This window comes from Chaetomium strumarium (assembly GCF_033439665.1).
Source record: "Chaetomium strumarium strain CBS 333.67 chromosome Unknown B0T15scaffold_2, whole genome shotgun sequence".
NCBI classification, from domain to species: Eukaryota; Fungi; Ascomycota; class Sordariomycetes; order Sordariales; family Chaetomiaceae; genus Chaetomium; species Chaetomium strumarium.
The window spans coordinates 2,218,150-2,243,515 of NW_026944430.1; the positions used below are offsets into that span (position 1 = coordinate 2,218,150).

General features: G+C 57.4%; 10 protein-coding genes across 10 annotated transcripts; 7 read left to right on the forward strand and 3 right to left on the reverse strand.

Annotated features, from left to right (window-relative positions):
• The first annotated feature begins 504 nt into the window (after nt 1-504).
• On the forward strand, nt 505-1,844 carry B0T15DRAFT_524294 (carbon-nitrogen hydrolase). Its single transcript, XM_062868754.1, has 2 exons — nt 505-826; nt 882-1,844. The coding sequence occupies exons 1-2, from the start codon at nt 660-662 to the stop codon at nt 1,741-1,743; spliced, it is 1,029 nt and encodes a 342-aa protein (XP_062724165.1). The 5' UTR covers nt 505-659; the 3' UTR covers nt 1,744-1,844.
• A 124-nt stretch (nt 1,845-1,968) lies between these two features.
• On the forward strand, nt 1,969-3,574 carry B0T15DRAFT_524295 (phenylacetaldoxime dehydratase). Its single transcript, XM_062868755.1, has one exon. The coding sequence runs from the start codon at nt 2,388-2,390 to the stop codon at nt 3,477-3,479; it is 1,092 nt and encodes a 363-aa protein (XP_062724166.1). The 5' UTR covers nt 1,969-2,387; the 3' UTR covers nt 3,480-3,574.
• A 364-nt stretch (nt 3,575-3,938) lies between these two features.
• B0T15DRAFT_524296 (uncharacterized protein) lies at nt 3,939-6,026 on the forward strand. Its single transcript, XM_062868756.1, has 4 exons — nt 3,939-4,286; nt 4,344-4,560; nt 4,627-5,018; nt 5,083-6,026. Exons 1-4 carry the CDS (start codon nt 4,116-4,118, stop codon nt 5,713-5,715), a joined length of 1,413 nt encoding a protein of 470 aa, XP_062724167.1. The 5' UTR covers nt 3,939-4,115; the 3' UTR covers nt 5,716-6,026.
• A 17-nt stretch (nt 6,027-6,043) lies between these two features.
• On the forward strand, nt 6,044-7,974 carry B0T15DRAFT_565577 (uncharacterized protein). Its single transcript, XM_062870672.1, has 2 exons — nt 6,044-6,432; nt 6,531-7,974. The coding sequence occupies exons 1-2, from the start codon at nt 6,253-6,255 to the stop codon at nt 7,626-7,628; spliced, it is 1,278 nt and encodes a 425-aa protein (XP_062724168.1). The 5' UTR covers nt 6,044-6,252; the 3' UTR covers nt 7,629-7,974.
• Nucleotides 7,975-8,065: 91 nt separating this feature from the next.
• B0T15DRAFT_490976 (uncharacterized protein) lies at nt 8,066-8,716 on the reverse strand (the record flags this gene model as incomplete). The annotated part of the gene is made up of 2 exons (XM_062866738.1): nt 8,066-8,347; nt 8,393-8,716. 2 exons carry the CDS (start codon nt 8,714-8,716, stop codon nt 8,066-8,068), a joined length of 606 nt encoding a protein of 201 aa, XP_062724169.1.
• Nucleotides 8,717-9,386: 670 nt separating this feature from the next.
• Nucleotides 9,387-10,575, reverse strand: B0T15DRAFT_550439 (uncharacterized protein; the record flags this gene model as incomplete). Its single annotated transcript, XM_062870249.1, has 3 exons — nt 9,387-10,285; nt 10,329-10,508; nt 10,565-10,575. The coding sequence occupies 3 exons, from the start codon at nt 10,573-10,575 to the stop codon at nt 9,532-9,534; spliced, it is 945 nt and encodes a 314-aa protein (XP_062724170.1). The 3' UTR covers nt 9,387-9,531.
• Nucleotides 10,576-12,382: 1,807 nt separating this feature from the next.
• Nucleotides 12,383-16,193, forward strand: B0T15DRAFT_390505 (uncharacterized protein; the record flags this gene model as incomplete). Its single annotated transcript, XM_062864542.1, has 11 exons — nt 12,383-12,767; nt 12,913-12,965; nt 13,036-13,538; nt 13,598-13,835; nt 13,947-14,161; nt 14,419-14,806; nt 14,877-14,955; nt 15,036-15,098; nt 15,320-15,523; nt 15,588-15,711; nt 15,773-16,193. The coding sequence occupies 11 exons, from the start codon at nt 12,383-12,385 to the stop codon at nt 16,191-16,193; spliced, it is 2,673 nt and encodes an 890-aa protein (XP_062724171.1).
• A 59-nt stretch (nt 16,194-16,252) lies between these two features.
• On the reverse strand, nt 16,253-17,890 carry B0T15DRAFT_550448 (uncharacterized protein). Its single transcript, XM_062870250.1, has 4 exons — nt 17,620-17,890; nt 17,295-17,588; nt 17,175-17,264; nt 16,253-17,066 (listed from the first exon to the last, which is right to left on the reverse strand). The coding sequence occupies exons 1-4, from the start codon at nt 17,695-17,697 to the stop codon at nt 16,695-16,697; spliced, it is 834 nt and encodes a 277-aa protein (XP_062724172.1). The 5' UTR covers nt 17,698-17,890; the 3' UTR covers nt 16,253-16,694.
• B0T15DRAFT_572567 (uncharacterized protein) lies at nt 17,876-20,246 on the forward strand (the record flags this gene model as incomplete). Its single annotated transcript, XM_062870900.1, has 6 exons — nt 17,876-18,152; nt 18,325-18,424; nt 18,601-18,963; nt 19,064-19,126; nt 19,192-19,197; nt 19,498-20,246. The coding sequence occupies 6 exons, from the start codon at nt 17,876-17,878 to the stop codon at nt 19,931-19,933; spliced, it is 1,245 nt and encodes a 414-aa protein (XP_062724173.1). The 3' UTR covers nt 19,934-20,246.
• Nucleotides 20,247-20,854: 608 nt separating this feature from the next.
• On the forward strand, nt 20,855-24,960 carry B0T15DRAFT_410787 (major facilitator superfamily domain-containing protein; the record flags this gene model as incomplete). Its single annotated transcript, XM_062865382.1, has 5 exons — nt 20,855-20,954; nt 21,261-22,176; nt 23,251-23,255; nt 23,447-23,527; nt 23,591-24,960. Coding segments are annotated over 5 exons (2,472 nt in total), but the record flags the coding sequence as incomplete, so codon positions are not given.
• Between the last annotated feature and the right edge of the window lie 406 nt (nt 24,961-25,366).

Genomic DNA, 25,366 nt, shown 5'->3' on the forward strand with positions numbered 1-25,366 from the left:
TTGTTGTTTTGTGATTGAGGATATTGTTGGTAGTGTAGTGGAGAGTGGCCGGCTCGCTTATATGGCCGGCTCGCTTATAAGATACGTTAGTGGCTTTTACATGTTCATGCCCAACTGTACCTGTTTTGAGCATCTTTTTTTGAGAGAGATATTCGTCTTTTTGCTTTCCATTTACGGGGGTTGTGAGCGCGGGGGCATCGACGTATTGTTGACTAGGAGACTTTAGACTTCAAAGTCCAGAGTTTAGACCGCGTGGCTGCTACTAGGCCTTTTATAGCGAGACCCCGGTTCATCTTTAGAAGAAATGCGATATACCGCTCATCCGATCCCGAAGGCTTCTGAGGACGGCCCTTTCGAGGCTTCGAATCAAGGGGCTGTTAATTTTCCCAGCGTCGAAGGCATTCTTGCACGGCGCCGACGGAGACGCCAACAAACGCGGCTACTATATATAGCCCGGTGATGTAAGAGCGGTCTCATTTCTTGGGCTGCATGTCCTGTTGCGGCCTAATGATAATGCAATAAGTACTAGTAGCACTAGTAATAAGAGCGTTACACACACGTCTCCCTGTGCGACCGGCTTCGACGGCCATTCTTCTCCCTCCTTATTACCCCCTCCTTCCAACGTTACACATCAACAGCCAGCACAGACAACCACCACCATGACGACACCCATTCGCGTCGCCGCGGTCCAGGCGGAACCCGTCTATCTTGATCTCGCCGCGTCAGTTAACAAAGCATGCGGCCTCATTGGCGAAGCAGCCAAGGGCGGGGCGAAACTCGTTGCCTTCTCCGAGTGCTGGGTCCCGGGTTACCCAGCCTGGATCTGGTGAGCTCGGTCAAACAAACGCGTCGTTATTTCGTGCTCTGACAGTGGAAACCAGGGCGCGCCCGGTAGATGTTGCGATGCAAACACAGTACATCAACAACTCCCTATCCATCCACTCCCCGGAAATGGACCAGATCAAGGCCGCAGCAAGAGATCACTCAGTCGCAGTCGCGCTGGGCTTCTCCGAACGGACGCCCTCAGGCAGCATCTACATCTCCCAAGCCATCATCTCCCGACGGGGTGAAGTCCTCATGCACCGTCGAAAACTCAAGCCCACGCACATGGAGCGCACCGTTTTCGGCGACGGCTCCGGGAGAGACCTGGCCAACGTCGTCGAGGTCGACTTCGGCACCCATGGCACGGTCAACGTCGGCTGCCTCGCATGCTGGGAGCACACGCAGCCGCTGCTCAAGTACCACACTATTTCCCAGGGCGAGACCATCCACGTCGCCATGTGGCCGCCCATTGCGCCGTCGGCTGGCATCGAAGACCCCGGCCTGTGGAGTATGTCGGCCGAGGGGTGTCTGAATCTGTCGCAGACGTATGCCATCGAGAGCGCTGCGTATGTTGTGCACACCACCGCTGTGTGCAACCAGGAATGCATTGCGGCCATGAGGACGCAGGACGGCATCGTCTGTCGCCAGCCGGGCGGTGGTCATAGCTGCGTGATTGGGCCTGATGGGCGGCGGTTGACAGCTCCGCTTGGCGACGGCACAGGCGTCGACGAAGGGATTGTGTATGCCGACCTGGACGTCGCAAGGACGACGGCAACTAAGGGGTTCTTGGATATTGTGGGTCATTACAGTCGGCCGGATCTCTTGTGGCTGGGGGTGGACAGGCGCCAGAAGGAGGTTGTTGTTGCGGTTGGGTCGTCGAGGGGGGTGGATCACGAGACTAATAAACGAGACGAGGTTTGATGTCTCGGTACTTACCTACCTTGGCTGGTCCGGCCGCGGTCATTTCTGGCAACGGAAGCGCATTCTCAGATACCATGACGAAATGCGTCGCTACGTTCCGGTTGTCCAGCTCGGATGTCAGCCAGCAGCGAGGAGTTGCGCATTCTCCTTGGCAGCTGCCATATGCCGCGATCCTAACCCAGGGCCCGTTTCATGCACCTCGTGTGTGACAACTTCAAGAAGAGGGGTAAACACTAATAGGCATGGAGCGGGCGCCTGTTGTACGACCACACCATGATAAAACTGAAGGGGACGCGCAGGTTTCCTGATGTAAGCAGGTCGCGCCGCTTTCCCTAACCGATGGCTCGCCCTCCTTGCCTGATAGGTACCTAGGTAAGTAACCCCATTCCACTCGGCTTAGTACTACTGCCACGCCAGAAACGTCAAGTGGCTAAATTGATCTCCATCTCCCAATTACCTCGCATCGATGAAGCTGAGACATTGTGTCCAACACTTGCTGGGATCGTGCGCCGGGGAGAGGGTGCGTGCCATGGGGGATAAGACATAAAGTAGGGCGACCGCCACGAGGTCGAAAACTTCCTTCTCTTCCTCAATACCCCCCAGCCTAGCAAAGTCAGCCCGCGGAACCAAAAAGAAACGCAACAATGCTCTCCTCAGCAATCCCAGACCATCTCCAGTGCCCGCGCGCTCAACCGTCTCGGCTGCCACACGCCGAGTTCCAGCCCCCATATCCGGCTTACAGCATCCGCTTTCCCCAAGACATCTCCCAGCTCGTTATCGCTATCATCGGCGCGCAACACAAAACCCGCTCCGACACCGCTACTAGAACCTCCATCTCAACCCTCTCAGGCTTCCTAACCGCCCCAACAGCCACCCCGCCGTCCTTTTCCGAGTTCGCATCTGCAACCGACAACAAAGGCTTCCACAACATCGCCGCCCTCGCCTACTGGCCGAGCAAACCCGCCTACGAAACCTGGGCATCCGAATCCGGCTTCCAGACTTGGTGGCGCTCTCTCCAACCCGAGACCCTCCAAAACGGCTGGTTTCTCGAGGTGCTTTTCCCAACAGCCGACCGCTTCGAAACCCTCTTCAACACAGAATCCAATCGCGAAGGCTCCGCGCACATGGGCCAGTGCATGAGCGGTCCAATTCAGGAACACGGCTACTGGGGGAGCATGCGCGATAGACTCCCCCTCTCGCAGACTGACGCACTCGCCGGGAGCAAAGAGCATATCAAACTCCCCACTACTAGCGGCAGCAGCGGCCGGGTTATCGTGCCGGGAAAGAAGAACCTCGCTGTCATTCGCTCAGGGCAGGACTGGTCTGCCACGACGCCCGGGGAACGGAAGCTGTACCTCGAGACGATGCATCCGGTGCTGACGCGGGGGATGGATTTTCTGAGGGATCGTGGGGAGGAGGTGGGCTGTTACAGTTGCCGGTTTATGGAGATTGTTGATGCAAAGACGGGGAAGGCAGCGGAGGAGGAGGGGGGAGGGGGGATTGACCGGACGTTTGGGTTGGCGTATTTTGACGAACTTGCGAGCCTTGAGGCGTGGAGCAGGGAGCATCCAACGCATTTGGCCATTTTTGGGGGTTTTCAAAAGTATGCGAGAACGCTGCGCAATGAGGTTACGCTGAGGGTGTTTCATGAGGTCGCGGTTCTGGACGAGGACCAGCAGTTCTTTGAGTATGTCGGGTGTCATGACACGACCGGGATGCTTGCGAGACACTACTAGTGAATAGCAAGGTGGGAAATGGAGCGGTGATAATAGCGTTATCGTGTGCGGCATAGTTCCTGGGATCATCAAGGCCTTAATACGTCGAAAAATTGTTGTCTAAACATTGAGTATTTCCGCTGAATGCCTGCTCTAATGTCAGAGACTGATGCGTATCATAACTTCAAGTTATCACAATACTTTGGCAGCCAGTTGTGGTTATTGAACAGATGCAATCTGGCCCAGATACAGAAGGCGATCTTGCGATCACCTCTAGGCTACCATTAGGCATGACCCCCTGAGCACTGCCGCCCTTAGCGCATCCGATACCCGCAGAGCTTGTCTAAATCACAGAGAGAAATCCGCCGGGTGTGCAGATAATAATGCAGCGATTGGCCGCCTCGGATTCGACACTTATCCATATTCCAACCTAGTGGAACTAGGGCTTACACATCGGCTGTTGGACCGTCACTTTACACAGTGGGATGGCTGGGATCATGGAATGCAACCTGCACCGCCCTGATGAAGGGGCGTAAACAGTAAGTGCCTATTTAACTACCAGGTACCTGTTTAGTCCATATCATGATGCCTCGGCGGATTCTGCTCTGATCACTTGCCTCCCCCCTCTCTCAATGCTTCAAACGAACAGACTTAGCAATGGCAGAGAAGATTCTCTCCGATCTTGGTCTGCTGCTATCACCGGGAGCCTCTATCGCTCTACGCGATCATGCTGACTTCGCCAAGTTGACGGATCGGTGGAGAGAGTGGCACGCGCCGGAGGTCGCTGCTGTGGTTCGAGTGGCCACCGAGGCAGACGTGCAGCAGACGGTGAGTGTCCATGAGAACCACAGAAAGTGCGAGCTGGGTCTGACCACACTATCCAAGATACGCTTCGCCGCTCAGCATGACATCCCTTTCGTGGCGAGAGCCGGGGGCCACGGGGCAACCGACGCTCTCGGGAACGCGAAGAACGCAATCCAACTTGATCTTCGCTCCCTGAACCAGGTCAGAGTGCTGGAGGACGGCAAAGCAGCTATCATCGGCGGCGGAGCGGACGCAAAGCAGGTTGTGAGTGAGTTGGAAAAGGTTGGAAAGCGAGCAGGTGAGCTTTTGTCCTTCGTCTGCAAGAAGGAAATGGAACTGTGGAAACTTATATGCTTCATCATAGTGACTGGCGTGTGCGAAAACGTCGGCATCTCGGCCGTCATCCTCGGCGGAGGCCACGGATACCTGCAAGGAAAGTATGGTCTCGCTGCCGACCAGGTCATCTCGGCTCGCCTCGTGCTGGCCGATGGCGAGGTGATCACCGTGTCAAAAGATAGCCATGCCGACCTGTTCTGGGCAGTTAAGGGCGCGGGACACAACTTCGGCATCGTCACGGAGTGGGAATACCGCATCTACGACGCCCCGGCCCACAAGTACGCCTACGAAACGTTCATCTACTCGGGAGACAAGCTAGAGGCCTTTTTCGAGCTTGCAGACCGCATGCTCCAAGTTCAGCCGGCAGAGGTCACGCAGTGGACATACCTCGTCAAGATCCCTCCGATTGATGCGGATCATGTAAGTTACTATATTCCGCCTTTCCATGCGAGAACAATTTGAAGTTTAACATCCCTTAACCAAGCCCGTCATCTTCTTCTGCCTCGTCTACGACGGCCCAGCCGGTCCAGCGAGGGAATACGCCGCCCCCTTCCACGCCGTCGGCCCGCTCTCCACCCAAGCGGGCGAAGCCAGCTACCACGAGCTGGCCGTAGTCACCTTCCAAGACGCAGACGGCCTCGGGTGCGCGTACGGCTCCACGTCGCTGCGCTTCCCGACGGTGCTCAAGGCCTACAACCCGGCCGCGCTACGGAAGGTGTACGACGACTTCGACGCGACACTGCGCGAGGTCCCCGCGCTCGCCGGCACGCTCTGGCTGATCGAGGGCCACGCCGTGCAAGGCGTGCAGGCCGTCGACCCGGACTCGACCGCGTTCCCGCACCGGAGCGAGCGCGTGCTGATCTCCCCGTTTATCAATTACAAACCCGACGCGGCGCTGGACGGCGTGGCGCAGGCGCTGGGGCGGAGGACGCGGCAGTATTTGGTGGACGGGAGCGACGAGCCGGGCAGGCTGAAGGCGTACGTCAACTATGCGCACGGGGACGAGCCGCTCGGGGCGGTGTACGGGTGGGAGGAGTGGAGGTTGGAGAGGCTGCGGGCGCTGAAGGGGAAGTATGATCCGAGCAATCGGATGCGGTACTATGTGCCTGTACTGTGATGTGGAAAGTCTTGGTAACCTGGAATAAGGTGTGACGGAGCAGTCGGCGTCCATGGGACAGTTTGTTGCTACTTCCCCCACGGTTCTTGGCTCCTCGCCGCATCCGTACCATCATGGCATCATCGCCTCTCCGGGGGGGCCGGTCCGGTGGAATCGCGCAGGGAATTCGAAACTCGCCACGTGCTCGCCTCGCAGATGCCGAACTTGATCCACCACAGCGCAGGAACAGGCGGAAAGTACGGCAGTTGCATCCACACACCCACACATGTGTAACCCTCGAAATGGAGAAGTGGAGAATTGCAAGTTTCTAGATGTATTTCAAAGCGATATTATAGATTTTCCGAATGCTAGCGAATTTCTAAGCACAGTGGATCTTGGAAGTGTTCCATGCGATGAAGACTGATATAAATGTCGACACGAGTCTCAGTATTCCTCAAGATGTGTTTCCATATTCTGTCCAAGGCCCTCAACACACACAGTACATCCCGTTAATCAACCCCCATACTCCCAAACGCTCTACGCAAGAAAGACGGCACGATGGGGTCACAATCACTTCCCGACGTCGACATCGAGCGCGCGCCTGGCCTCTCCTACTTCACGCCGGCGCAGAACCCGCCCGCGGGGACGGCTGCTAGCCCTCAGTCGAGCGGAAAGCCAATCCCAAAGCTCTTTCGGCCGTTGGCCATCCGCGGGGTGAAGTTCCAGAACCGCCTTGGTGTAAGCATCAATCTACCTGCCCCCGCCCCCTTTGCAGCCTGCTTTGCAATGTCGAGAAATACGTACCTAGATCACTGACCATGATTACTACAAAAAAGGTTGCGCCAATGTGCCAGTACTCGGCCGAGGACGGGCACATGACAGACTACCACCTCATGCATCTGGGCAGCATCGCCCAGCGCGGGCCGGGCATGATCATGATCGAGGCGACCGCCGTGCAGCCCGAGGGCCGCATCACCCCGCAGGACCTCGGCCTGTGGAAGGACTCGCAGATCGCGCCGATGAAGCGCGTCATCGACTTCGTGCACAGCCAGAACCAGGTCATCGGCGTGCAGCTCGCCCACGCGGGCCGCAAGGCCAGCGAGGTGGCGCCGTGGAAGTTCAGCGAGGCCGTCGTGGCCACCGAGAAGGTCGGCGGCTGGCCGAGCCGCGTCAAGGGCCCCAGCACCGTCCCGTTCGACGCCAACCACTGCCAGCCCATCGCCATGACCCGCGCGGACATCGAGCAGTTCAAGAGGGACTGGGTGGCAGCGACGAAGAGGGCCGTGGCGGCCGGGGCCGACTTCATCGAGATCCACAACGCGCACGGCTACCTGCTCTCGTCGTTCCTGTCGCCGCACGCCAACACCCGCACCGACGAGTACGGCGGCTCGTTCGAGAACCGCATCCGGCTGTCGCTGGAGATCGCGCAGCTCACGCGCGACGCCGTCGGCGAGCACATGCCCGTCTTCCTGCGCGTGTCGGCCACCGACTGGGTCGAGGAGACGCACCCGGCCGAGAGCTGGACGGCCCAGGACACGGTGCGGTTCGCCGAGGCGTTGGCCGCGCAGGGGGCCGTCGACCTGATCGATGTCTCGTCCGGCGGCATGCATGCCGCGCAGAAGATCAAGTCCGGCCCGGCATTTCAGGCGCCCTTTGCCATCGCCATCAAGAAGGCCGTCGGGGACCGGCTCCTGGTCGCCACCGTCGGCTCCATCACCAACGGCAAGCAGGCCAACCGGCTGCTGGAGGAGGATGGGCTGGATGTTGCCCTTGTCGGACGCGGCTTCCAGAAGGATCCCGGGCTCACCTGGACGTTTGCCCAGCACCTGGACACCGAGATTGCGATGGCCTCCCAGATCCGCTGGGGCTTCACACGCCGTGGGGGCACGCCGTACATAAATCCGTCCACTTATAAGGATTCCATTTTTGAGTGATTCTTGTTTGTTGGTTTTCATGATTCTGAGCGATTATTTAGAGCGATACTGGTACTAGAGACAGGACACTTTAGAGATAGGGAGGCAACTTTGGGATCCCCTAGAAAAATGCATTACTCCGCTTGCAAGAGATTTCTACTACCCTCTGATCATGGAGAGGGTGTCACTGTGCTTCCTGAATGTACTACTAGTAACTAAGGGATACAGTAACATAATATTAAGGAATTACGCATCCTGCATGGATCACGCTGTCAGGGCACTTTCTTTCATCGAGCATACTTCCATGCAGAGAAAGTCCCAGATTCATTAGCTATCCTGAGGCAGTTTACTCCGTGTACAATACAACCCGCATAAGCCCATCTTCACTAGCTTACATCCATCCAACCAGTAGTAGTACACCCACTCCCTAGGTACTCCGCCCCCACTCCTTTCATCCCCTACTGACCACCCTGTTCGTGGTGTCCCAAGACCAGCTGCTGCTGAGTCTGCCCGTTGATCATGAGGTTGATGTTGTTGTCCCCAGTGAGAATGTACTGGATGACCACCGGGGGCGAGGCGAGGCCGTTCATGTTGGCGCCCCCCTCTCCGGCAGCGCCGAACTGCTGCTGCTGGTGGTGCAACAGACCAACAGCCGTGGCCTGTTGAAGAGCGGCGTCGTCGTGCTGGTCGAGGTCGACGCCGCTTTGGAGGACGTCGTCGGTGACGATATATGGATGCGGCTGCGGATACAGAACCCCATCAGCGCCGTAATCCTAGTACGGCACCTCCAGGTTAGCTCCAAGCATCGATGGGTCGTCGTCGTCCACGGGGTTCTGTCCGAACTCGCTTGGCTCAACGGCCTGGTAGTAGTAGTTCTCACCAGCGGCGTACACGTCCGAGTTGAGGTCCATCTGATTGAGGAGATGAGGTAGTTCAACGTTGGTTGCGTGGAGGAGCCGTAGCCGCCGGCCTGCTTGGATTTGTTGCTGCTCGATGGGCTGGAGGTCGAGGTGGTGGTCCCCGAGCCCAGTGACCGTCGTGGCAGGCATATGATGATTGCCAAAAGAAGCAGCAGCAGGTGCTTGAGAGTTGACTGTCAGGTTGGCCATGTCGGCGTGGTGACAGAGGTGGGAACAAGTCATAATCCTCCGAACCAGCGTCGTGGATCGAAGCGAGGCTCTGGGGTTTCCAGGGGTGCAAGGTTTCGTCACCGTCATCGGCGCTGGCTGGATGTCCCATAAAGTCACAGTACTCTTCGAAGAGACTCTGTTCCTCGATGTGTTGGCGATTAGGTGCCATATCGTGGGGAGTGAATGAACTCATGGTTGTTGTTGTAGTTGTCAAGAGTCGAAGGTTACTCGGGGATTCCCCGTTGCCTCTTCCGACTACTGTGAGGTTGTAAGAGTGTAAAGGAGAAGTCAGATGGAAGGGGAGATTCCCCTTGTATTTATAGTCCGATGGCACCTCTCACCCGAACAGATTGTGTCGTCTGTTCAGCGAGGGCTCCGTCAACATATGACTTGTTCAACCGCGCCCTTCCCAGTTCATAAGGGATGTACTTGGAACAACCCAGCGTGGACAACGATGGTTATATGTTCAAGTTGTACTAGTATTGAAGTCACACCTTTGCTCATTTGTCCCCAACGACAAGTCGATTTGAGTTGACCAAAGACGCTGGAGCACTGGTGCGGGTGACAAAGACCTGATTACCTCTAGCTGCGATACAGTTTGTCTTCATGGCTTTCCAAAATGCTCACTCGGGAACAACAATGGTGTCCACCGAGAGTCGTGAACCCAACGTCTCAATTGTAAGGGTCCTAAAAGGAAAACAAGCGGCAATGGCAGTAACTCATACTCTGTGGAGCATCCAAACCAATATCCAAACCAAAACCAATCACCATCAAACAGAAACCGAACAATCGCATTATTCAAGGCCTTTGGAGATTATGTTCCGCAACCGCTGAATTGCCCCATCCGTCTCGCACCACGCCGAATATGTCCGCATGAAGGCCAACCTGGCCTCTGTTTCCGATCCCGGCCTGTGGAAGCCCGTCCGTTCGGACCCGAAATCCTTTTCCTCTGGGTTCAGCAGCATGGCTATGAAGTATACGTTGTAACGTTTAATGGCCCAGAGGAGCGCGATAATCTGGTCGGCCACCGCAGACAACTTCTCATCCAGCAACGCATCATCGCCAAGAACTTCCGGCGCACGCTCAAAGATGTCTCCGCAGAAGGGGCCCAAGTCGTCCCGTAGCCAGTCGAGGACCTGCGCGCCCGACATGGCGGCGACGTCCTCGCCCTGGCTGGCCTTCCAGGCTTTCATGCGCTGCACGGACCGGATGCCGATCAGCAGGCGGATCTTGATGAGCAGGACATTGATGGCCTGCGCGAGCGGCAGGATCTCGTGGTCCCAGATCTCAACGCCCTCGTAGGCATCGGCGTTCTTAATGCGCAGGAAGGGCTGGTCTTTGTCCCCCAGGTCGTTGTCGCGGAGGCCCCAGTACTTGAGAAAGTCGTAGGCTTCCTGGTCGCGCCCGGGTCGGATATACAGGGGCGGAACAATGTCCCGCACATCTTGCTGGTCGGTGTGGTTCAGGTGCAGCAGCTTGAGGTAGACCTTCAATCCGTCCTCAATGCCTTGCCGCCGCCAGGAGGGAGCGGACCCGGAGCTCGCCGTACTGGGAGATGGTGTACAAGTACATCCGAGCAGGTGGCTGGTACCACAGTTTGCCGGCGTGGGTCTCCAGGCAGTCGGGGTCGCGGGCCCGCAGCCTGGACTCCGCCGTCTCCCATCGCTTCCTTGGCGTCCTTGAGCTGCTTGCAGGTTCCTTTGTGCGTTGGCCGGTCGGAGGCCTGGTGCTCGCGCCGCAGTAGTAGTAGGTGTTGCAGCCTCCCGCACTACTACATGCCCCTCAGTTAAGAAGACGGCAGATCAAACAGTGATTTTGTCGCCTAACTTATGATCCATGATAGATTGTTGTTTTGCCGTTGTCAGTGGTACTACATGGCGCCATTCCACTTGCAACTGTCACGCTACAGATTAGCACACCTCTCGATGTGAGTTGACTTCGGTTCGACGCTGTGCAACGGGGCAGCTCGCAATTATAGAAGTAGTATGCAGAAGAGGGGTTTGCAGCAGGTCAAGCTTCCCGAGGACACCGAACACCACGCCGAGTCTGGGACTCTGGCCGACGCATACCACTATTATTCATGCGAGGCACCAGGTAAGCAGGGTGGATTAGAAGGGGCAAAGGGATTCGAGCTGCGCGCTCAGCCAAGACGACGAGCATCTTGGAATTACCCCTCTCCCCCCCGTTGGGAGGGCGGGCAAATATCTCGCCGCATGAGTGCCGTATCTCCTGGTCAAGACAGTCGGATATATGTAGGGTCACGTTGTACGGAATATTCCATCTTGCTGCGCCGTCTACGCTTCTACCCAAAGGCCCAGCAATGCTGCACGCCAAATCCCTATGGATCCGAGCCACCTGGAGGAGTTCCGGAGCCATAACCCCAATTGAGTGTGAAGGCCTCGTTGCCAGGATAAAACATGAGTGAGACATTCAAGGAATCGCCTGGCGCTCCGAGAAAGTAGGTGACCTACGCAATCCCTAGCGGAACGCAACGCAGTTTCGTCAGCACCAACTGCATAACCCCTCGCGCAACGAAACCAATCAAGTCGTGTCAGGAAGCGTGACTTGACCGGAAGGTGGCATTTTGCGTCCCAACAGTTCGGTATTGCCACCAGGTGAGTTACAGTGTCCTCGGCTCGCCGCCAACCGACTCGCTCGCGAGTCGCAGGAGTGCCACGAGAGTGCATACTGCGATGGTCCCCAAGAAGACTTGAAACAGGTCGCGTGAAGGTGACCGCTGAAGCAAGGAAGTGATTAGTGACCACCCAGTAGAGGATCGGTGGCGGACCATGTATACTTTACGATCAGCTCCCCTTATCGTAGACAGCGTCAGCTGGTTCTCATAAGCCGTCCACACTCTTCTCTCATCATCTTCTGGATTAAGACAGAATGATGCGGCGAAGCCTCCAGCCACCCGGACCGGAATGCGGCTCCATCTCGTCACCGTTGGGCGACGGCAGACAAGCAGAATATGTCCTCCGCGGCGAGGATGTCCCGCTCCCATCCATCGAAAACGACCCGGTCTCGGAGCTGTCCTCGTCCTCGACGCCTTCCATTGCCATCAACACGCCTTCCGAGTCTCCCCAACCGTCGAATCGATCGGAGGAAGGGAACACAAGCGGTCCACCAGGAAGCGAGCAAGGTCACACCAGCCAGACCGCTCCCAGCCTCATCCCGATTCACGACAACATGACGCGATGGAGCCACTCCCCATCCGGATCACAGAGGAGCTTCAATTTTAGTACCCACAGTGAGAACGGGCAACCCTACGTCTTCCGCAGTGGGAACAACCCCGTTCGTGCCCCCGGAACCGACCAGAGCTCGGAGGAATCCTCATCCTGGACGCCTCCCATTTCGGTCAGCATGCCTTCTGTGACTCCTCCACGGGACATTGTCTTCGGGAGCGGAAACAGAAGCGCTTCGCCCGGGAGCGAACGAGATCAGGTCGAGAGCCTTGGCGAGGGCGTCCGAGGTTTGCATCTGGCCAGCCGCAGCCCCGGCCGTGCGGGTTGGCACACCGCCATGGACACGGCGGGACTGCGCGATGCGCTCCCGGGCTCGCCAGGAGGCGGAACTCCCAGGACGCCTGCTAGGGACCTGTCTCCATCTCTTCCGTTCCGTCCCGGCAGCCGCGCAGGCGGGAGAATGGGGGCTACCGGCGCCAGCGGATCTAGCAGGGACAGCAGAGGCAGCCTTTCGCCAACGCCGCAGCCGCAGCAGGCGGGACCGTGGCCGTCTCTTTGCCCGTCTCCTGCTCGTCACAGGCGGTCATCTTCGCAGGCACTCCCGATGCGCCACGAGGTGGACCACGAGGAGCCGCCGCCGGACCGCTTCTACGATGCCGAGGTCCAGCGGGCCCTTGCCGATGCCCAGTCCGTCGCGCAAGACCTGGCTAGCGTGCTGGGCCGCCACCCCTTGAACGTGGACCAGGACTCGCCCATATGGCGTCTCTCGGAGAGAGCCGGGGAGCTGGCCCGTTTCCGATGCCCTCCGACTCGTACAGTAGGTCTGGTTGGCGACTCGGGAGTTGGTGCGTTTTTCACCCCCTTGTTTCCCCTCTTCCCTTCACGGCCGCACACCTTCCTTCCTTTCGGTCGTAGAACAAATTTTTTCTAGACAACATTGGATGGGTAATCAGTTTATCGACAGGCTGATGCTGACCGATCAATACGCAGGCAAGAGCAGCCTGCTGAACTCGCTGCTGGATTGCGACGGACTGGCCCGGGCGGTGAGTCTGGCGCAAGGCAAGGGGGGTGGGCGCTCTCCTGGGCGGATGCTAACTCGGAAGGCTTTTGCAGACCAACAACGGAGCGGCGTGTACGTGCGTCGTGACGGAATACTGGTACCACGACAGGGACGGCTTTGCCGTCGAGGTCGAGCCGTTCAGCCAGAGCGAGATCAGGGAGCAGCTGACCGAAATGGTGCACGCATATTGCCAGCGTCTCCGCCGCTCCGCAGGCTCGGAGGATGCGCAAGATTCAGATGATGCGGAGAACTCGGACGTCCGCCAGTCGCATGCCGAGGACGCGAGGCACTGGGAGGAGCGCGCAGCCGTTGCCGAAGACTCCTTCCGGGCCATGTTCGAGGATCGATTCACGCCCGCGCTGTTCCAGCAGGGGCGGTCGGAAGAGAGCATAGTGAGAACGCTAGTCGGTTGGGCGCAGGAGCTCAGCCCTGTCAACGCCAACACCCGCGAAATCCGGTCCTCGGTCAGAGACTGCTCCTCCCTCCTGGCACAGCTCACGTCGAACGCGGGTCCATCCGGAGGAGCGCCGGTGTGGCGTTATATCAAGAAGGTCAAGTTCGTCGTGACTCGTTCGAGATTCTTGTCCACCAAACCTCGTCATCTAACAGCTGCAGGGTGTTCCTCAAGGCGTATATTCTGAGCAAAGGCCTTATCCTCGTAGACCTCCCAGGACTCCACGATCTGAACTCGGCTCGACGCAATATCACCGAACGCTACATAGTCGAGTGCAACGAGATCTTCGCCGTCTGCAACACTGGGCGAGCGACGACCGACCAAGGGGTCATGAGCGTGTTTGAGCTTGCTCGGCGGGCGGACTTGTCCAACGTTGGCATAATCTGCACCAGATCCGATGTGCGACGGCGCCCTTCCTCCCGCCCCTCCCTTAAAGACAAAATAACCCGTTGCACCGTTACTTCTGGGTACTCATTTGACACTATGACGCTGACGATAGTTTGTTCCCAGGACGTCAAGGCCGAGGAGGAGGTGCGGGAGCACACCGGTGCGGCGGCGGTGAGGCTGCGGCACTTGATTCAATTGGTAAGGGACGCGGAGCGCAGATTGGCGCCGGTCGGCCAAGAACTCGCAGAGTTGAACGCCATCTTGGACGGAGGTGATGAGCTGTTCGAGCAAGAAGAGGCGAGGCGAATCCAGCTCTTGGGGGAGAAAGACCGGATTGAGTTCGTTTCCGTACGGCCCGTCGTGGAGAGGAACCAGATGTACTAACCACCCCTTTGTTCTTGTTCAGACGGACGCTCGAGAGGCGAAAAGTAGAGTACGTCGATCCCCGCCATGCGAAAGCCCTCACCGTCATTGCAACTCTTTCCTTCTTCGTTGTTGCTCTTTTTCTCTTTTTCCGTTTTTCGTTTTCTTTCTTCGCTTTCTTTTCTCTTCTCTTCCTCGGGTCGCTAACTCTGAGCCCCGTCCCCGGTCATAGATGCCACCGCACCGCCATGGAGCTCCGCAACGCCACCGTGACGGCTGGGCTAATGCGCACCTATGCCGACAGGATACCGGGCGGCGGCGGCCAACTGCGCGTGTTCTGCGCCAGCAACACGCTATACTGGGAGTGGCGAGACAAGCCCGCAGACCGGGCGCTCCCCTTTCTCCGCCAGAGCGGCATCCTCGCCATCCGGCAGCATTGCCTGGGCCTCGTTTCGGAGAGCCAGCTCCGCCTCGCCATGCAGTACATGCACCGCGACGTCCAGGAGCTCGTGAGCAACGTCGACCTGTGGGTCAGGTCCGGGGCGGGCGGTACGGCCGACTTGGCGCGGGCACGGGAGGTCCGCCGGGTGCTCGACGGGGTGGAGGCCCGCTTGAGGGGGGTGCGTGCGCTCATTACCTGACTTTATCCCCCCGTCTCGGGTTTTGAGTCGAGACTGATCCCGGGTTCAGGATTTCACGGGAGTGCATTCGCCGATCATGAACCTAGACCGGTGGCTTTCGCGACGGTTCGGGGAGGACGTGTATCAACGTATGCAAGCCGCCTGATTGCCTACCTACTATCTTGCCATGGCGATCGCCGCTCCCAATAGCTAATCCTCTTTGTTTAAGAGCGCCGAACTCGCGAGTGGACCCGAGAGGCAGTAAAAGCCGGGCTGGTGTGGAACGGGGTAAGTGGCCTGTCCCTCTCGGATCTTTCTCCACGCTGCCAGTGTGCCAGTGCGGAAAATGATTGGCTGTATCGATACTCCCACAGAGTGCTGAATGGGCTTGCTAACTGCGTCGCCGGCACAGTGGCATCACGGCAAGTCTAACTCCCCCATCCTTCCCTGTCGCTCTCGTTTCGGGGTGGGCCGGATCGGGAAAGGAGCTGCCACTGACAGGAAGAACGATAGCAACCTATGCTGCGTTTTGCCGGAACTATGGACATCACAACACCGACGCCGTGGGTTTTCACGACTGGAACGAGGAAGCGATGGCGGCCATGTCGGATGCCTTGTCCGCGGTCTGGCGCACCTTCTACCCCGTTATTCTTGACCGCTTAGACCGCGTCTTGGAGACCATATCCGACTCACTGGAATGGGCTGTCAATCGCCTAGGTTGGTCTCAACTTGCTTCCCTTATTGCATGATCTGTGCCCTGATGGCCAGGCGTCTCGCACAGAGGCTGTGGTTGACGGCTACCGGTCCGACTCTCTGCACCCGCTCCGCATAGCCTTGACGTCCCGCCAACACAGTCTTGTGTTCCGGGTGGAGGACATTTGCGACAAGTTTGAGGAAGACCTCAGGTGAGTTTCTCTTTTGCCGTCTGCATCTGAACACGTCCGTGCTAGTGCTGATGGCGACCAGGACGCTCCGAACTGACGCACTTCGGGGGCATCGGACCTCCTTCTATGGACGAGGCATGGAAGGCACATACAACCGCGCCATTGCAGAATACGGCAGCGGGAGCTGGGGCCGGAAGAAGGCCATCATCAACGCGGCGCTCGGCAACGAGCAGCTACTTGCGGCGGTAATGAGAAAGTTCCGAGACGGCTTCGGGGAGCTAGCCGCGGCACTGCAGGCCGAGGTTCGAGCAGTCGTCGCATCCGACCTCGACGTCATCAAGGACACGTTGGGCATTGTCCGGAACGAGAGCGCCGCACCGCCGAGCGAGGAGGAGTTGGCGTTCAGAGCGCGTGTTGCGGACGAGATTCGGACCGTCAGGCAGCGGCTCGACCATGCCCTGGCGAGGGCTCCGGAGTCGACGGTAGGGTCTGAGGGGCGCTGAGTATTTAAACTTTCCGCAGTGCCTTGTGCAAATTATCAGGAGTAATGTTTGTATGGAGATAGCAGCCGATTCAACTCGGCGTCTGCTGGGACCGGAGGGACACCAAGAGCCTCAACGCTCTGATTTGAGTTGTACCTTGATATACTTTCGTATAACACCATGGCCTCAAATAATCCTAAACAACATCTCTCCCACATAACATGAAGCGCAAAGCTCACGTCGGATACCGTGGTCCCATCCCTGAGCCCGCCGCATTTCTGCCCGGGCGGTACCTTTCCCAGGGAGGCGTAGATTCCGCTCGGGTCGAGGTCGAGGTAGTCGAGCGGGTTCGGGGTCGGTTGTCTTGGGTTGAGATTCGGGATTGTTTGGACGGGTTACGGGAGGGTGGCAGAGAAGAAGAAGATGGCGAGGGCGGCGAGGGAGGAAAGTAAATAAAATCACGGATGGGGTATTATGCATGTAATAGAAGACCAATCTGACCAAGCGCACCGTCAGTACGAACTAGTAGCATAGTGATAATCCGAGAAGCAACCGTCCTAAAGGTCGGGACGTGACATGCCCTTGATAGCTAACGACAACCAAAGCGGTGAAGGCGCGGGCAATGCTCATTTTGGAGTCTTCGGTCTCGCGCCGGGCGAAGAACTCCATCTTGTCCGCCAACTCGACGGCCTTGACGAGAAACGGAACACTGATCTTGCCGGCGCCGTCTGTCCCGTACCGCATGGTGAGGCACATGGCCGCTTGGATGGTGGTCCGCTTGGGCTCCCCGGCAATTCCGATATCCCATAGCCGCTTCGCCTCGGCCATGAAGGCGAAGGGCAGAGAGCGCGGCGTCCAGAACTCGACGCGGTGAGGGTCGCTCGTCAGGCCGTGCTAGAGTCGTCGAGATCGAACGTCAGCTAGCATCGCTATACCGACAAGAATTGAACCAAGTTAGGGGAGTGAGTGCTCACAGCAGCATTGGCCAAGGATGCAGTTGACGAGCAGGGCCGAGCAGAAGTCGGTCTTGCTCCGAACGAGGTCATCCAGAAACAGGTCCTTCTGGAACGAACGCGTCCCGATGTACTCAAACTGAAATTAGATGGACAGGAGCTTGGAGACCAGAGCGTCGGCAGCCGTCACCGACGTCCACCTGGCCGCCTTGACCGAAGACAAGCGCGAGTCGACCATGTGGGTGGCATGATAAGGGAACTGGTACACGTAGTATGAGTCGGGATGGAGCGTTGCCGTGCTGCCCGGCGCCGAGCCACCATCCCTCGCGGCGGCGGATTTCGGGGTTGTAAAGCCGAGGAGCTGCGTGCCGAGATAGGGGTTGTCGGGTTCTCGGAAGACGGTCGGCCAGCTAGCGAACTCGGGAAAAGTGTAGCGCAACCTCGTCTCGGGCAGCAGGTGCAGCTGCAACAGGAGGTCGCCGTCTCTCACGTACCGCAGGATATCGTCGACGCCGAAGCCGGCGCGGATCCAGCGCAGGATCTCGGTCACCTCTGGCTGGCTCCGGGGTCATCAGCAGAAAGTAGAGCTGCTCGTAGCTGGACAGGCGAGTCTCCGCCCTCCCTATTCACGAGACAGGATAGATCCGATGCCTGACACTGGTGGCAGCTCTTCTTGAACCCATCCAAGTAAGCTGCCTCACTTGCAAATGGGCTGCAGTACGTTGCGTCCCTGATCGTCCAAAGTCGCATATGGGAGATGTCTATGTCCGGGGCTACGAAGCCAAGGCCGGGAATCACGAGTCTTTCGCAGTGTCCCACGCCGAATACAGGAACGCCCTCGAAGCACTGTACCGCAGCGTCCTGGAATTGCAGCTCCCGGCTTACCGCTATTATGCCAAGAACTTTACCTTCCGCCTGGAGCGGGATATTGTCAAGTGGGACGGCTGGGATGCATTATTGGACGAAATACGCGAACAGGAACGTGTTTTCACCGCCGTCAGCACAGCCCGGAGGGACATGAAGTATAGTGAGTAATGCGAGGCGACCGAGAGACGACACCATGGGAGTGTCAAACAGTGGAAAAGAATCGGCGTGGATGTCCAGGGGATGCGTGAGGGAGTCGAAGCTGGAGCGGCAGACAGAAAGCGCGCGGCGCTCCTGAATTGGTTACATGGCGAGGACTATTCGGGGACTTACAGGAAGATTGCTTCAAAAAGGCCTCAGGCCAGGCACGAGCGAATGGCTGTTGCACGGCAATGAGAAGTTCAAGGCCTGGCAGGATTCTCCAAGTTCAAGACTGTGGCTTCACGACAAAGGTTATCCGCCTTGACCCCCATCCTCACTTCTTGGGTCTTGTCGCTGACAGATCTGCAGCTGGCTCCGGGAAGTCGTTCTTGAGTTTCGCCGTCATACATACATTTGCGGAGCCGGCACGATCCCGACCCTATGACGGCGCTTGCCTACTTTTACCCCAGCTTCGCTCACAAAGGGGAGCAGAACGCAGCCACGATGCTCGGAGCGCTCGTGAAGCAGATCTGCTCCCGTCGGCCAAATAAGCCACAGCCGATCAAGGACCTGGAGCAGTACAAAGAGAGAGGCGAGCGCCCGGGTGTAGAGACCCTTGAGGCTGCATTGGCAGCAACCGTGCGAGGGTTCTCAGCTGTGCACATCGTCATCGACGGCCTCAATGAATGCCCGGCGCTTGCTGGGAGCGAGGAGAGCTTTTTGAAAGCCCTGACCGCATCATTACTGCAGCATCCAGCAGCGTCCAAATCCTTTATACCAGCCGGAAGGAGGCCGACATTGACGCAGCCCTCGGCGGCTTGCTGTCTCCACCGGTAAGAGACTCGATCGATCTATCGGCACTCGCATATCGAGACCAGCTTAACGGAGATATTGGATTTACATTGATTCGACCTTGTCGTCTCCCCCGTACAGGTCATGGTCGGAAGGCGTCAAGAAGGAGGCGAGGGAACGGCTGATTGAGAAAGCAGAGGGGGTGTCAGTCTCAATGCTCATCTCCCTTTCTTTGGCCATCTCAACCAGACCACTGATTTTCTCTCCAGGTTCCAGTACGTAGTCTGCCAGCTCAAGAGCTCCAGCCATTTTCGTCCGAGGCCCTTATCCGAAATGCCCTCCAAGAACTGCCTGAAGACCTCGACGACACCTACAGCAGGATGCTCCAGAGCATAGAACCCGTTGTCCAACAACCGGTCATTAGCATGCTCAAATGGCTCCGCTTCTCGGCTCGCGTTATACTCTAGCCGAGCTAGCCGAGGTCTTTGTTCTTCGTCCTCAAGGCCTTGTCATGCTGGACAAATCAAATCGGAGCGGCTGTTTAACGCCAATGACGTGCTGAAATATCTTGGCAGCTTCGTCGTAGTGTACGAATATGACGACCCCAGAATCTTCGACCAGTTCTATCACGCAAAGTGCCGTACAACGGCATGGTACCCATCTATGACGACGACGACGACGATAATGATGACGATGATTATGACGACGACAACGGGGTGGCGGCGGCGGCTCTGGTTATCCGATCCGGTTGCTATTCTCCGACCAACACCCATAGAACGCCTCCTCGACTACGTGGCCGACGTCAACAAGCAAGGCGGCCGCTTCGGGAGCGCGTGGCACGCCGCGGCGGCAGCGGACACGGAATATCCGCAATGGGAAAAGCTCATGAGGCTACTCCTCTCCCGCGGGCGCGTCGAGATCATTGACGCCCGAGGAGACGAGCGGCACGACGCTCAGCACTGCACGCTGTCTTTCAGAGCCAGAATCCGCTTGGGGATGCGCTCCAGATGATGAACTTCCTGCTCGACCACGGCGCCAACCCCAATCTGAGCGCCGGCATGTACGGTTTCCGCTCCAGGCAGTACGCGCAGACCACTACAACTCCGACCGCCTTACTTGCAGCACTGCAGGCGGCCGCTTACTCAGGCCAGATATCTTCAGGGTCGACCCCTTTATCACCAAGGACAGCCAACAGCTTATTGAAGTATTCGGCAACAACCGCAGGTTGTTCGGCTTTCTGGCGATTAGCGTTGAGCTTCCTTTGCCACTGCTTGCGGTATCCATAGCGCTTGATGAACCGGGAGGTCCAGTTCTAGCCGACAACTGGTGGGTTGTCCTACTCGGCCCGGCTGGCCCGCGAGCGTAAGATGTAGTTTGCCACGTCGGTAACAAAGGCTGGCTGTACCGCAAGGTTGATACCGTCAAGCCGATCGATATATCGGCACAATGCAACCTCTTCAGGAGCTGACAACTTGGTATGCGTAGGTGAGTGGCCAGTTTTAGGCCCAGTGCCGGCCAGGCGGCGACGCAGGCGGCCCCGCGGGACGGCGAATTCTCGGGCAACTGCGGCCACCGAGGCATCCAGATTAGCGGAAATGTATTCGACGGCATCTTGAATACGGGCCTCCATCTTCAGAGCGATCGTCGGGTTCGAATGTGGGTTGCAGATGTAGTAGTTTTTTTTAAAGGTTCAAAAAGGTGGCCGTTCAGGTTGATGTGGCCGTTCAGCTAGTGACCACCAACCTGCCTCGCGGTTCGTTGGCTGGTCCGAAGAAAAGCGGGGCTGGTGGGGGTTTGCCACGAGTACCCCATACATCCCACTTCACCATCGTCAGTCCACCAATCCATGGGCATTTACCATCACCACCTTCATTACCTGCACTACAGCAATAGCTGTAGACAACCCTACGTTTTAATCACTTTCATTCAGACATGAAAACTACGAGATACTCGATATCACGGCAAAAGGCCTGCCAGCCATGCTCGAATGCAAAGGCGAAATGCGACCATAAGGCACCGTCTTGTGGCCGATGTACCCTGCGAGGATTGGCCTGCACATATCCCCAAGCATTCCACTCTCGAGCCTCTTTCCAAGACACAGCGGTCATTGGTGAAACGGAATTGTGCAGCCCGGTTTCAATGCTCGGAAGTCTCCCGGTCTCGAGACTGACCCCCGAACCGGAAGCGACAAGTCAAACCTCGAATCCAATCGCCGCATTGATACAGCCTCTAATTGGTGCTACTCTTCCTGGCCCAGTCAACACGGCCTTGAAAAAAGTCACAGATGCCGGTCATTTTGGTCATCAGGGACATGAGGTGACAAGTGGTGCCCAAAGAGGGTCGGCTGCACTTGACTTCTTGCGCCTCGACCTCGTGTGTCCCATCAACGCAGATGACATCCGGAACCGCTGGCTCAATTCTTACATTCCTGTCCCTGGACAGACCATCAAAACACTGTCCACGACCATCACAGCCTTCACCTACAGGATCCTGAAATCCTACGCGGCTATCGCGGTCCGAGGCCATGGCGGCTTGCCATTTCTACACCCAGCACAGCCGCTTCAGACGTCGCCGAACCCGCCGCTCCCGGCCTGCTTGAGCTTGATTCGGGTCTGCGAAAAGCCGCTGCCTGGTAGCGAAGGGATCGCTGCCGAGATTATGCAGCGCGAGATGGGCAAGCTCCACGGGCAGCACGACACTTACGACGACATGACTCTGCTTGCTGCATTCCAAGCGTATCTGATATATACCTTGGCCTTCTACTTCCTGCTCGGGCGGGAAGCCGATCCTTTCCTCCACCAGGCCATGATCAATCTCCAAGAGATTGCATGCTCGTGCTCGGCGCAGGGTCTCGTGTGCTCAGCCGAGCAAGATCGAACTCGTCCGAAATGGGAGTCCTGGATTGTCGCCGAGGCAAAGCGGCGAACGTTGTTCACCATGTACCTCTTAGACAACATGCTCTCTGCCAAAGATGGCCTCCCGACCTTCCTCGGAACAGAGTTGCGAGGATTGCTTGCGCCAGCAAGTAAATGGCTATGGCAGGCAGGGACCCGAGACGAGTGGGAGAAATCATACAACGTCTATTTGGCCGAGTGGCCTGAGGGCGGCCTTTGCATCGACGAGCTTTGGTCAATTCCCCCAGACTTGGACGAGGCAGATGTTGTCAACAGACGCAGCAGGGTGGACCGGTGGTTGCAGAGCGTCGATGAGTTTGGGACAATGATGTATGCGGTAACGAGCTGCACGCATGGCGTGTAGGCCTGAGCGAATCGTTCTTCCAACGATTCTTCTCGCGGTGCGCTTTTAGACTACTATCACTGTATCCTCTGTCCCGTCAGACCAGTGGGAATAATAACCAGAGATAGGAAAACATGAGACAAAGAAATAGCATTAATCCTAAGACCGCTCGAGAGCCAGCAAGGCTTGCTCAATCGTGATGACCTGCACGTTCATCTTGGGGAGCAGAGTGTTCAAGATGACGCGCGTAAAGTCCGTTGCTTGGTCCGCTGGCAGTTCCAGCACATTGTCCGCGATTACGTATACCCTGTAGTCCAAATCGAACAACCGATAAACCGTGCTCATCACCACACCCGAGAGTGTTAAGCCGGACTAAAGTAAAATAGCCGTTGTCAGCAGCCCGATTAGTCTCAGAGAGGTTGACTGGCAACCTACAATAACAACCGTGTCGATCTTCTGCGCCTTTAGGATCTGTTCTAAGGCATTACTGGCGCCGGCGTACCATCTGGTCTTCTCCAGGACAATATCCTTCTCATCAACCACGAAGCGAGAATCTATTCGGACACCGGGGGAACCTCGCTCAAAATTGCCGAATTCTCGTACCATTTTGGTAAATGGGGCATCGGCTTCGGGCGCCAACTCGGGTTGCGAAGCATTTGAGAAAGAGAGAGCGGTGAAGATCGTGGGCGGCCGATGGGCCTTGCTGTGCACGGCATCGTTCCACCGCACGCAGCTGGAAATGAACGCTTGCCCTTCGTCGACGTCCTTGGCGGCATCTACTAGAACCGACATCAGGTCCAGTTGGAGGATGGCGTAGTGTTGGCCGAATGCCACGCGGCGCTCGGCCTCTTCGGGTCGCTGCACAGAGCCCATGGCGAAGATACGGAGGACCGGCAAATCGAAGGAACTGAAAGAACCAAGAAAACGAATGGTCCGGCTGTCGTGGTAACAACTTGCCTAACTCACATAGATTTGTGTCTTGATCAGGCTAGGTCTTAGGTTATGGGCCTCCTGTTATTTCGAAGCTCAACTCCGGAGCGAGTCCCGGAGTTGAAACCCCTGAAGCGGCTCTCAACTCCGAATGCCGCAAGGCGAAGTCAGCCAGGCTCGTGATCTTTTAAACCCCTATCAGTACCTCCACCTCCACCTGGGAAACAGACTTATCATGTCATAGCCCTTCTTTCATGATCATTAGACTTGTTTTCGCGACAAGATTGCCCGTCATGGCCACGGAGGCCCAACCAGCTCCAACCGACGACACTACCCCTGCAACACCTCCTCCACCAGAAGCTCCCGAGCCACCATACAGCATCTTCGACAAGCGGCAGAAAGCACTGATCGTGCTGATCGTTTCTGTGGCCGCAACACGTGAGTGTGTGATCTCGTTCCGGGGTTGCAGGGCTGGCACCTCTGACAAGTGGAATCATGCAGTCTCCGGTTTCGCGTCCAACATCTATTTCCCTGCCCTCCCGACAGTCGCCAGGGACCTCGGCGTCTCCATCGAGCTCGTCAACCTCACTGTCACCACGTACCTCGTGTTTCAGGCCATCGCGCCCAGCCTCTGGGGTCCTGTGTCAGATGTCAAGGGGCGCCGGATTGCGTACTGCGGCACGTCTGTTGTGTTCTTCGGGGCCTGCATCGGGTTGGCAGAGGCCAAGACGTATGCTGCCGTGCTCGTGTTGCGATGTTTGCAGAGTACCGGCAGCGCGAGCACCATTGCCATTGGCTCCGGGGCGATTGGAGACATCACCACCCGTGATGAGCGTGGAGGTTTCATGGGCATCTTCCAGGCAGGGCTGCTCGTGCCTGTCGCTGTGGGACCTGTGATCGGAGGGGCGCTTGCGGGATCCCTGGGATGGAGGTCCATATTTTGGTTCTTGGCCATATACAGCGGTGTTTTCCTCGTGCTCCTCATTCTTCTCATGCCCGAGACGCTGAGGTCGATCGTCGGGAACGGGAGCCGGACGCCGTCGAACCAAGCTGCTAAGTATCCCCTGGTCGTCTACCAAAGAATCACCAAGATCAAATGGGATCGCAACACAGTGCAGTCGGAGCCGCCGGCAAAAAAACGTATTGACCTCGTCGGTCCCTTTCGCATTCTCGTCAGCAAGCAAGCCGCCCCGATCATCGTCTTTCTCGCCGTGTACTACGCCGTCTGGCAGATGACCATCACGGCCATATCCAGTCTCTTTCAGGAGCATTACGGCCTTGGGGAGACCGAGATTGGCTTGACCTTTATCGCTAACGGCGTCGGTTCCATGACTGGAACGCTTGTCATGGGCAAGATCCTCGATATGGACTATCGGCGCTTCAAGGCCCAGCACGAGTGTCAACTACAATCCACACGGGCGGCCGTCGACACTGACGGTGACGCGGAGGATGACTTCCCCCTCGAAAAGGCGCGTCTACACCTGATCCCCGCCTTTGCGCTCCTGCAGTGCGCGTCCGTGATCGTCTTCGGCTGGACCATCCAGTACCCCCAGCGGGTACACATTGCCGTGCCGATCGTGACGACCTTCGTGACGGGCTGGACAGCCATCGCGACGCAGTCGGTCGTCACGACGTACCTCGTCGACGTCTTCCACGACCGCAGCGCGGCCGCCAGCGCGAGCCTCAATCTCGCCCGGTGTCTGTTCGCCGCCGCTGGTACGAGCTTCGTCATGCCCATGATCAATGCCATGGACGTCGGGTCGGCATGCACCGTCTGCGTCGCGGCCCAGCTCGTCGCGTTGCTAGGGCTCGCGGTGCAGTGGAGGTTTGGCGGCAAGTGGAGGAAAGCGGCCGAGGAGAGCAGGCGGGCCACGGATCTCGGGAAGCGAAACTGAGGGGACAATGAGCAGGAGAGTGGGAGTGTATGAATGCCGCTGCACTTCCTGCGGATTATCCATTCCATATCAATTTAACGTACCTGCATAATGAAGCGCCCACTTTTCCCAAACTAGGTAACCTCCTAATTTTAACACCGACTTTCACAACACAAAAATGGAATCTCTTCCAAAAGAAAGTCGCGTAATCCTTCCGCTTGAAGCTCTTAAAGACCCTAAACTTTCTGTATATAAAGCTGCTATAATCTATAACATCCTATAAATCTTGCTCTGCGATTGACGCGCCGAAAAGCGATCACGACACGAATTACCTACCAACCTTGAGAAATTGACCGACTTAGAAGAAAAGGTGCTTCTTAAGAGGGTACTCGACCTTAACGCA